The sequence below is a fragment of the Anastrepha ludens genome, chromosome 2 (assembly GCF_028408465.1).
Source record: "Anastrepha ludens isolate Willacy chromosome 2, idAnaLude1.1, whole genome shotgun sequence".
Classification (NCBI taxonomy): Eukaryota; Metazoa; Arthropoda; class Insecta; order Diptera; family Tephritidae; genus Anastrepha; species Anastrepha ludens.
Window position 1 is genome coordinate 67,597,920 of NC_071498.1, and position 12,188 is coordinate 67,610,107.

General features: G+C 37.7%; 1 protein-coding gene across 5 annotated transcripts in view; it reads right to left on the reverse strand.

Moving 5' to 3' along the window:
• Positions 1–1,002: 1,002 nt before the first annotated feature.
• The window catches only part of LOC128871719 (serine/threonine-protein kinase Pak), a 43,125-nt gene continuing 31,939 nt past the window's right edge, over positions 1,003–12,188 (reverse strand). For 4 of the 5 annotated variants that reach the window (XM_054113701.1, XM_054113702.1, XM_054113700.1 and 1 more), the window contains exons 5-9: positions 5,806–5,971; positions 5,051–5,698; positions 3,128–3,906; positions 2,435–2,653; positions 1,003–2,363 (exon numbers count right to left, since the gene is read on the reverse strand). In XM_054113701.1, coding sequence (XP_053969676.1) covers positions 2,280–2,363; positions 2,435–2,653; positions 3,128–3,906; positions 5,051–5,698; positions 5,806–5,971 — 1,896 coding nt within the window. In that variant the 3' untranslated portion in view covers positions 1,003–2,279. The remainder of the gene's footprint in view (positions 2,364–2,434; positions 2,654–3,127; positions 3,907–5,050; positions 5,699–5,805; positions 5,972–12,188) is intronic. The other variant, XM_054113703.1, reaches the window with a different exon arrangement.

Here is a 12,188-nt window from a genome sequence, read left to right on the forward strand (position 1 = left end):
CAATCACTCAAATCTTTTATCACACGCGGGACTCATTTTGTAAAAATAACATACGCTTTCCAAATTTCTCACAAAATATGTAAATTGCACAACGCATATTGTGAAAAGGGTACACCCATTTAGCAACATTTAAATTTTTTTTTATAACCGAACTCGAAGTTTGAATTTTGTCGGTCACGCTTCCATTAGACAGACTGTAATTGGATGGAAACAAAATGTCAAAATGAAGAATATTCAAATCTAATAATTTTTAATTTTTATAACATATTTCCACCAAGAACTTAACTGTTGTTAAGAGCTCTGCCAAGTTTCAGAAATTTCAAGCGTTCCCATCGCAATAAAGATATACACAAACGAAAGTTTTTTTTAACAACAGATGGCCACAAGAGCTGCCTCTTTTTTATGTAGGGATGGAAATAAGTTTACGCGAAAACTAAAGTAGAAAATTTCTGTATGAAAAATGTGCCACACAAAGCTTAATAAATCCTTTTTTGCTGATATAACGATTTCTGTTAGGCCATGAGTAGTTCCGGTTCTGAAAGCGAATTTACAAGCCTTGACATACCAAAATTACATGGGAATTTAGGGATTTAAATGTGGGTCCAAGATTGGGCCCATCACAGAGGCGTGACGTCACCGGCAATTGGTTCTCAGCGAATTTAACACAATCAGCTGATGAGTTATGAATCGGTTTGTTTACGAAAAAAACTGAGATTGTGTTGGTGATATGCGAAAAAAATTATCATGGTCTTCGCTCATGTGTCTTCATTGCCGTCTGAACAACGACTGATTGCACGAGTATGTCAATACGTGTGAAGTGAGCGGACAGAATTCCCCGGTGACGTAGGAGTCGAATTTATTCTCACAACATTCTTTTTCATCATAGTTATTGGCCAAACCCGGTAAATGTACCATCCTTGCCACGATCGGCGCCACCTTATTATTCTCTCCATTGTTGTTAGAATCAAAGTCATGAAGATAAAAATTTCATTAAACTACGTATTATAGAAAAAAAGTGCCTTTACATTCAATTTAATAAAAGAAATTCGATTTCAATGATCAGGAAACACAGAAGTACATACAAAATAATACAATAATAATCTCGTGAATAACGGAAAATGCTTATTTCACCATTTGTATTGAATATCACTGTAATGAGAAAACGAAATTAAAATAAACAAAGTCTTAAAGTTTTCTATTATTACAAATATATATTATATAAATAAAAATGTCAGTAGAGCGGTTTTAGATGTCACTTGTTCTTGTTTTCTTCTTTACTTAACTTTCGTTAATTATAATTTATAATTATGTATAAAATGCTAATTATAATTAAGTTGTATGCAGTTAGAATGACGTAGTCTTACAAAAATTGTCTCAGTTTCTCTGTTAAATGTATGTTTCTTGTTTGTATTTATTTGTTCTCATGTTAAAGTACTAACAACAATAATTAATTAAATAAAGAGTAATTAAAATAAAATAAAAACTTACTTAAAATGGCATTTACAACGCCTCTCTAAATTGTTTGGAGTTGAAATCTTAAACGTACGAAAAATTAATTTCTTCCAATAAATTTACGCGAATTGAGTTATATTTCGATTGAAAATACATATGGTGCCTTGCGGAGTGCAAAAAATGTGTGAGAGTCGGCAATTGTATCAATTCAATTATTTTTCACTCTCAACAAAATGATCAAGTTTTGTATATGAAATTAAAAACAAAGATGGATTCCTGAAAATGTTCAACACTGGCACTTTGCCAGAGAAGCGTTAATTTTTGAAAACTTTATTCAAGCTCTCTAACTGTGTTTTAAAACATTAAGCAATATCAAATGACAATAATAATTACGATTCCGCATATTTATAATTTTTAATCCTTCTCTTTCTTGTAACCCTTTTTTCCAATTTCGCTTTCGCATTTTCACCTTGCTTTTGTTTTTCATTTTTCTGTGTACCACTCGATCACTTTATGTTTAGATATAGGTATAGTATAATTTAATGGGCTTCCTGCTCTCTTTTCACGCCTTATAAAACGTTTAAATACATAATTAATATATATATGTATATAAATATAATATGTATGTATAAACTGCAGCTTTGCAAGTGTGTATGTGTTGGTCTACTCGTGTTGCCTTGTGTGTTTGTGTTTTGTGTATTACAATTTTTTTTCATTCCTAGTAGTAGTGGTTGTTTTTATATTTATATGTATATTATTATTTTTTATTCAAGTGTTTAAGTTCTAATTTCATCACTTTCGCGTAAATTAAATTAATTCTTCTTTAATCAGTTTCCTTTAGCGGCTTCTTTGGCAGCCATAATTAGAGGGGTTAGGCTAGCCAATGGACGTGCTAATTTCAGGAAAGGATGCTGTAGCGAAAGTAACAAAAATATATTTCTGATTAATGAAAGAGACAAGGAACAATTTAAGCACGCATTACCTTCAACAAATCGTGCGCACTCGCACGTCTCTCGACATCAACCTCCAAACACTGATCTAGAAAATCTTGAAATACTGTCGATAATTTTTCTTTCTCCTTAATTTCCGGCTTGCCATTTGTGGCAATGAGGTACAGGGCTTTCAATGGGTTCTCGTTCAAATAGGGCGGCTCACCCTCAACCATCTCAATTGCCATAATACCGAGTGACCACAAGTCAACCTGCGTAGAGAATAACAAAAATTAGTTTTAAAAGTTTAAAAGCTTTAAAAGCTAACAAGTAGGCCAAAGTTATTCAGTACAAGTTTAACTGCTGTGACTTTTTGTACTAAGGACATTTAAATGAAGCTCAACTTAAAAGCTGGCAAAAATGTACTGGAAAATTTGGTCCTTAATACGCATTGGGGAATATCTGAGGCTAAATATCAATCGTTTGCTGCAAGAATGTCATAATTCAAAAAACAATTTATTTGTTGAGAAAAATGGATACAAAACCTCATCTCTTCTTTTCTGTCGTGTGTGAAATTTTTAGCGATTTCTATTAAAATTGAGTATTTATTTTTATTCAGGCGCCAATAGTAAATTTAAAACTTTAAATCCGGCTTTCTCTATATTTTGGTTTTTTGGATTACGACACTCTTCCAATAATGCTGGAAGTATGTAATTCCGCGCCTAAAAGTATGCAATTTCACTTACCTTTGGGCCGTATTGTTTGCGTGTTACCACTTCTGGCGCCATCCAGTACGGTGTACCCACCATGGTTGTGCGTTTCGACTGTTCCGGCGAGATTTGCGCGCAGAAACCAAAATCAGTTAGCTTCACCGAACCGTCGAGGCCGAGCAGTATGTTATCACTTTTGATGTCACGGTGTATCACCTGGTTGGAGTGAAGAAACTCCAATGCCTGCAGCACTTCACGACATACTGCTGCTATTTGACCTTCATCCATGCACGTTTCCGTGACGACATCGGTCAATGAACCACCAGGCAGATATTCCATCACCACCCACAATTCCTCGGACACCAAATAGCTGTCCAAATAGTTCACCACATTCGGATGTTTATTCTCTCGCATCACAAGAATTTCGTTGATGATCAGTTCCTTCTTCGGCTGTTGCGATAAGTTCATCTGCTTGATGGCTACCTCCATGCCGGTTGAGGATTCAATCGCTGTGTACACAGTGCCCGAAGCCCCCTGCCCAATCTTTTCCATTTTTGTGTATTTGCGATTCGGATCGCCTACCGAAACGATGGTTCGCAGCTTCTCCAATATTTCCTCATCAGACATTTTCTTTTTCTTGGCGGTGCCGGAACGTGGCTGTGTGGCCGCCGCTGTGTTCGGTGCCACCGTGGATGGAGTCACCAATTGTGCCGTTGCCGTTGTGGTGCCTTGTTGCTGTTGCGCCACTGCTGCATTGATCGGTGCAGCTGGTGAAGCGGTCGAGCGTTTGGTTGTTGGGTCGGTAGAATATATGTCTGCAGTTGATGCGTCGCCATCCGCCGTAGCGAATGTGTGCACATTAGCGGCAGCAGCAGTAATATCACCAATGACGGGTGTGGCCGGTGTGATTGTAGTTGTTGTGACAGTTGTTGGCGTTGGAAGAGGTGGTGGTGGCGTTGGCATTGCCAGAGATTCACAGATCGAGGAAGACACCGAGGGACAATAGATGGGTGGCAGCAGCAATGCATCGTCGTTAAATGATGGAAACGATGAAAAGGAGGAAGCAGAAGAATCGTGATTAGTCGTCGTTGCATTACAATCGATAAATTGCAAATGAGTGCTAGCAGTGGAGTTAGTACTTGTTGTATTTGTGTCAACTGTTGCAATGTTAGTAGTAGTAGTAGTAGTGGTAGAAGTAGAACAAGAACCAATGACACCAATAATACTCGTATTACTACTGAGATTACTGGCAATGGTCGTCGACGTAGTCAACGTTGTGGTTATAGTACAAATGCAAGTCGATGCATGCGTTGCGACAGGCTCAACATATTGCTGTGGCAGAGACGGCGCAGTCACAACGCACTCTGATGTTGCTGTTGCTGACTTTGCTGCTGCTGCTGCAAGCGAAACAGAAAACAAAAACAAAACAGACGAAACAACGAACGAAACAGAAGCAGACGATATGCAACATTCAAGTCAGTTATTTGTTATTTGTTAATTTTTTGTTTTGTTAATTGGTTTGTAGTGATACAGAAAAATTACAAGTGTTAAAGCGTATGAAGTTATAAATGCATACAGCGACCACGAAAATATGCGAAAGGTGATTGAATTTATTGAAAATCAGCTTGACGCAGCCGATAATTCATCATTCTAAAACACCAACGCGCACATTTTCGGCGGCAATAATATTCCCGTATATATACATATGTATGTATGCTGGTGTTAAGCATGTGAAAACGAGGATGTGCGTGCTTGAGTATGCAGATTACACACGTGCCAACAAATGTGTAGTTATTTTCTAACAAATACAATTTTTAAGTAAATTTTTAATTGTAAATTTATGCAAAATATACCACTCTGCGTTCTGTTGGAAGGCGTGTAACTCGCTAAATGTAATGTTTACTACTAACTACTAACAATATTATTAACAAAAAAATCTTAATGTTATGCTGTAATTACTTTCGTTATTTTTGTTCTTATCCAATGTTGTTGTCACAGTTGTTACTGCTGTTGCGGCGGCGGCGGCTGCGGTGGCCGTAATTGCGTTATTCGGCGTGCGGTATTGTTGCTGTTGCGGTTGCGCCACATTATTCTGATGTTGGTGTTGATGCTGATGCTGCTGTATTTGTTGGTGCAACGGTGTAGTTGGTGTGGCCGCTCGAAAATGGTCGATACCCTCCGACACTCCACTCACTCCCTCAATCGGACGCGTATAGATTGATTTCGTACGTTCAGGTCGCGACGCAATCGGCGGTGGCGCCGGTTGTGGTGCACCAAGTATGTCATCTTCATTGGCGGACGAATGTTGCGAAGATGAGGAGGCAGTATTGCCACCAAAGTTATACGAATGCGACTGACTCAAAACGCCGCCATGCGTCTGATGGTGATTCCCATGCACAGTCGGTACACCAATACCACCACCAACGCTGCCCCCCAATTGACCTATCAATCCCACCGTATTCGCATTAGAATTGGCATTTGGACCGCCAAGGCTTAGATTACTCAGGTTAACGCCAATCAAATTACCGCCACTGTTCGAGGCGTGCAACTCAGAGTCAGTTGGTGTGCTGCTGGGACTGCTGCTGCTAACACGACTTAACGAGGAGCCTGCAAAATAAACATTTACGATTAACAACGCTGAATTTATACAAATTATGTGTACATATCTACACATGTGCATAAGTAAGTGCTGTATTCTTTTGTTTTTCATTTACCTGAATGCGTCGTGATGGCATTTGTCATGTACTTGGAACTTGGCCGCTGCTTTGTTGTATTGTCAAACCACTTGAGCACATCCAGCACAGCTTGTGGATTATTCTTCTGTTCTTGCTTGCTGATGTTCGAGTTCATCAGCAGGCGTGCCCACGCCTCCGGCATGCCCTGTAAACATAGAGAAAAGTTGGAAATTAATAAGTAAGTAAATCCAGACCCGTAGCGATACTCGATATTTGCTGTGCCTCGGATATAGTAGTCAAATGAGCGTGCTAGCTAGCCAAACTAAATTCGGTTATTTTGAGCTGCTTGTGCGTATGACTTACAGTAGCAATACAAAGATAGAGTGTAAGAAACAAAAGGCAGTTAGTAATTTGCGCAGAGGAATAAAAAACTATAATCACACAAAAAATTGGCTACTATGCGCGGGCCATTGTATAGTAGTATTGAGTATAAAGCGTATATGTATTTTGCTAGCCATTGCCAACTGCTAAGTAGCGCTGCAAAAAACAGTTTTTGGCAATTCGATAATGAATTGCGTTGCGAATATGAAATATTTAAACTTAATTTGCATCGAGGAGTCACAGATATGGCTAACGTGAAAATGTGAGGACGGGTCGAAAAATTTACAATTAAGCGGATATACCGTCGTGGTAAAAAAATAGCAGTGTGCTTAATGAGTAAGCATTTAACAATTATTTTTATTCATTTTAATATAAGATCGTTACGAGAACAATTTAACGTTAAATCAACTTCCAATAGTAAAAGTAAAGTAAAAAAGCACAAGTAAAATGGTGCCAGGTCTACACTACCGGAATTAGCAAGCAGCATTAAGGCCACGAGAAGTATACGCAATCGCCAAATCTTATTCCGATAACCAATTTGTCGTGTGGCATTAAAAACAGCTACATATTACAAATTAACAAATTGTGGCTGGTAAAGGGTGTTTCAAATGCCGACCTTCGTTGATTTGTAATGACGGTATGACAACTATCATTATCGAGTATTAGAAAATGTTAAAATACATTAAAGTATTTACACAGATTGTACCAATTTAGTTCACATTTTATTTCTGAATTAAATCAAACAACAATTCATAGATACTTTTTAACCCCTAATTGTTATATTTTTTTAGCTAAACATGAGATAGGCGGTTCTACGTTACCAGAACGACCCGGATTTATATCGGGCCAAGGATTGTCACTCCAGCAGCATTCCCCGTTCTGGTATGGGGAATGTTTATGCTGTTACAACAACAAGTGACGCTGTTATGGTAGAAGTACGCATACGCCATGCTGGCTTTTGGCCAGCCAAGCTAAAGTGCTGCAACAGAGAAGCTAACAGAAGACTCCCAATACTGTTTTGAAGAGTTGAAAATTCTCATGGAGAATTGAAGGAGTAGATGAGGGTGAATATTGAAGATGATAATAAGTTAAATAGGTATGAAATCGAAATAAAATGTTTTATAGCGTCGTTTCTCATTATTTAATAGTTGCCCCTCATATATGGAAAGTATGTAGCAGCTAATGATAATTTTATTTCCACTAGGTAAAAATACTGTTATGGATTTGATCATGTATGGGAATTAAGAAATATTTTAATGGGCTTTAACCCATTTTCCTGCTAAATATGCTTAACAAAAATTATAAACTGAGAATTAAGAAAAAAATATATACAGTTTGTCATGAATATCTTTGCATAGTGAAGAAAAATTTAAAATTTTAGCTTTGATCGAGAATTCCAACAACAAATAAAAAAGCAAACAAAAAATGTATGTACATATTCCATTACTGTACTTCTCTACGACTATTAGGCGCCAACAGTTATTAAGTAAACACACACATTACAAAAACAACAACAAAAAAGATGTTTACTTTATTTAAAAAGTGTCAAAAAAATCTTTGCATAACTGATGAAAACAACAAAAAATCCAGTCTTTCGGGGTTAATATTTTGTATGTCCTTCATGGGCATCAATTACCGCTTGAAGACGACTTCGCATTGATTTAATCAGTTTCGGAATAATTCCAATAGTATTTTTTCGCACTCTTCTCTGATGAATCTTATTAATTCAGTTTTATTAGTTGGCGATCTTTTTCCTACCTTTCTTTTTAAATGAACTCACAAATTTTCGATTGGGTTAATGTCGGAACTTTGGACGGGAGTATCAATAACTTTGGTGCAGTTGTAGAGTAACCAGAACCTGCACAAATAAGATTTATGTTTGGGATCATTACATGGATAGTATTTGTATTTAAATTTGTTCGAATTTTTCGGGTCAACAAAGCCGAATTTTCTAATACTGGAAGTCAATTCGTTTTTTAAAATATCAAAACATACTTCCTTGGTCAATATTTCATCCAAAATTTTAATTTCAGCCACTCCCATTATTGATATAATAGGACTATTTATAAGTTCGTGCGGTTTTACAACAGATGGCGTAACTTGATTATTATTCCATCGATCCACATTTCCAAACATTCATTGGAGAGCTACTGTCGTAAGGCACAAACGTCAGTATAAGTTTTTTATTTGAAGCGTAAACAACAATATTTTTACCACACTTGAAAATGTCGAATTTCGTGCCAAATAATGTGTTTTTGCGGGGAATTCTTCTTCATTATTTTAATATCAAGAAAAAAGCAGCCGAAAGTCATCGTATCTTGGTGGAAGTTTATGGTGAGCATGCTCTATCTGAGCGAACGTGCCAGAAGTGGTTTGCACGCTTTAAAAGTGGTGATTTTGGCTTGGAAGACGAAGAACGCGAGGGTGCGCCGCCAAAGTTCATGGATACCGAATTGGAGGAATTGCTCGATCAAGATCCGGCTCAAACGCAAGAAGAGGTTGCAAAAACTTTGGGAGTTGATCAATCAACCATTTCCAAACGTTTAAAAGCCATGGGAATGATCCGAAAGGTAGGCCATTGGGTGCCGTATGAATTGAAGCCAAGAGACGTTGAACGCCGTTTTATGGCATGCGAACAACTGCTTCAACGGCACAAAAGAAAGGGTTTTTTGCATCGAATTGTGACTGGCGATGAAAAGTGGGTCCATTACGACAATCCAAAACGTCGGGCAACGTATGGATACCCTGGCCATGCTTCAACATCGACGTCGGCGCAGAATATTCATGGCCTGAAGGTTATGCTGTGTATCTGGTGGGACCAGCTGGGTGTTGTGTATTATGAGCTACTGAAACCGAATGAAACGATTACGGGGGATGTCTACCGACGACAATTGATGCGTTTGAGCCGAGCACTGCGAGAAAAACGGCCGCAATACGCCGATAGCCACGACAAAGTTATTTTGCAACATGACAATGCTCGGCCACATGTTGCACAAGTGGTCAAAACATACTTAGAAACGCTCAAATGGGATGTCCTACCCCACCCGCCGTATAGTCCAGACCTTGCGCCATCCGATTACTATCTCTTCCGATCGATGCAACATGGCCTGGCTGACCAGCACTTCCGTAATTACGATGAAGTCAAAAAATGGATCGATTCGTGGATTGCGGCAAAACCGACCGAATTTTTCACAAAGGGAATCCGTGAATTGCCAGAAAGATGGGAAAAAGTAGTAGTAAGCGATGGACAATATTTTGAATATTAAATTTGTAACCATTTTACGTCAATAAAGTTTCAAATTTCGAAAAAAAACCGCACGAACTTATTCATAGTCCTATTACAACCCCAAACCATTACTGACAGTTTTCCAAACTTTATGGTAGGGATAATATTTTTGTTTTGTAGTGCTGTGAGAGGCTTACGCCAAACTTTCTGGGGTCCATCATGGTAGTAGAGCATCATTTTCGTCTCATCTGAGAAAATAACGTCATCCCAGTACTCTGTGGCAAATCGCAATCTTTTATCAACGTTTTGTGCTGATAACAGGGTTTTTTCCTAACCACTCTTGAAGAATATTTGTGTTTTTGCAACACTTTTCTAACAGTTTCATGAGAAACTCTTAACCCGTAGTCTTTTTCCACTTGAAGAGCTAATCCTCTTGTACTGCTTTGCGGCAATTATAAATAGTTTTAATAATTTTACGTTCAATTCGCTGCGTCACTCTTTTTGGTCTGCCTGTAGATCCTTTCAACTCGAGTCTTTCTTCATTTTCAGCACGGTCTATTATATTATACACAGTTCTAATTTTGAGGGAGAACATATCGGCGATTTCTCTGGCTGATTTGCCTTTATAGTGATTGAAATACACTAATTGAATAATATTTTTTGAAACTCGTTTTCCTGGCATTTTTTTATTCAAATCTGAGATCACTTGTAGCACTGAAGACAATCACTTAATAACTAAATAATTTCTTACACCTTTCACATTTCATACCATTTGCAAAAAAACCCAAATGAATGAATGGCGGAAAATATTTTGTTGTTTTCATCAGTTAAGCAAAGATTTTTTTGACACTTTTTAAATAGAATAAATTCGGCCGCCGTAGCCGAATGGGTTGGTGCGTGACTACCCTTAGCAATTCATAGAGAACGTCGGTTCGAATCTCGGTGAAACCCCAAAATTAAGAAAAACATTTTTCTAATAGCGGTGCTCTCGGCAGGCAATGGCAAACCTCCTAGTGTATTTCTGCCATGAAAAAGCTCCTCATAAAAATATCTGCCGTTCGGAGTCGGCTTGAAACTGTAGGTCCCTCCATTTGTGGAACAACATCAAGACGCACACCACAAATAGGAGGAGGAGTTCGGCCAAACACCCAAAAAGGGTGTACGCGTCAATTATATATATATATAATATATTATATATAAACATCTTTTTTGTTGTTGTTTTTGTAATGTGTGTGTTTATTTAAAGACTGTTGGCGCTTAATAGTCGTAGACGAGTACAGTAATGGAATGTGTACATGTGAATTCTCGATCAAAGCTAAAATTTAAAATTTTTCTTCACTATGCAAAGATATTCTTGACAAACTGTATATACTCGTATTTGTTTACCATTTCCGGTGTTTGTCATTGTCATTAATATAAGCAAAATGAGTGACTATTGAAGAGACTATTTTGTCGATAAATTTTACAAAATCTAGTTAGGTTATCTTATGGCGGTAGTCGGTTTGTACGACCAACCCACTTAGACCTTATGGGTCCGTTGTGATACCACTGTGCGACACGGGAGCCTCATTAATTTTCCTTCGTGGCTTTTATGAAGCGCAAGATTGGTCCCATATCCCCGCCAGACAGTTCTCGAAGAAGGTCCTATTAGTATATTGAATAAGAAGAAGTTATATGGGCGAATATACTTGATGAACTTGTAAATCTGACTAGACAAGATAATAACAGTATCTATATATCGCGAGGTTAAAATTAGAAATGAACCTTTCAACTTGACCGTAGTAGTCAAATCGGAGGCAGGCTCTATGTGAAATTGCATTTGAATGAAAATATTATATGCTTAAACCTTAGCTTACTTTAGGCCCGCATTTGCTTCAAAAATTACATTATTTTTATTATACAATTTTTATGTTACCGATTCAAACTTTTACCTACAATACAAGTCTGACGAGCCTTAAAAACAATAAAGGCTTCTTCAGTTTAGAATCGGTCAGTCAATAATTTTAGTTACTGGTGGTAACAAATACAACTATAAATACCAAGGTTTAGTAAAATCTCTGTAAATATAGACAGTCTATTGAAGACGATTAGCGCGCAGTATGGCCGATTGAGGCGACGCCCTCAAACATTCTTGGAAAAGTTGAAAAATTTGTTCTAGATACACGTTTGGAAATGAAATGAATCGCAGAAATCGTTGAAGTATGAACTCTAAAGGTTTTGAACTTCTTTATATGTTCACGGTTAGCGCAAGTTGGAGGCAATGTTCAAGCGAGTTTTTGAATTTCAGTTACAATTCTCTCTTCTGGCCCTCAATCCATTATGGGACATAGGGCATCAACCACGCCTAGGCGCCATCTTGTGCGATTCTTGGCAATGCATTTTAATTCTCTCCAGCTCTTCCCGATGCTTCTAGCTTCCTTTCCGACTTAAGATTCAAAAAATTACAATTAAAAATTTATTTTTATTGGAAACGAGCCTTGGATTCATCACCAAGAATCTGAGTCAAAAACAGCAGTCGATGCAGTGGTACAAAATAGGTGCACCGCTGTCTAAGGAGTTATCGGTGTCACAACGGGCTGGAGAAATGAGATCAACAGGTTTTCCGAATCAGATGGTATCTTATTGGTCGATTACATCGTGCGATAAAAATGAACTTGTTTTGTTAGCCAGGAAAAATTTCATACATATGTACGTGAAGCTATAGATTTTATATAGTAATGCTGCATATTTAGTAGTTCATTTTCTCATCATTTTAAACGTAAATAAAGGTATCCATTGCGTATATTTTCTTTCATAGAAGGGAGTTCAACTATTG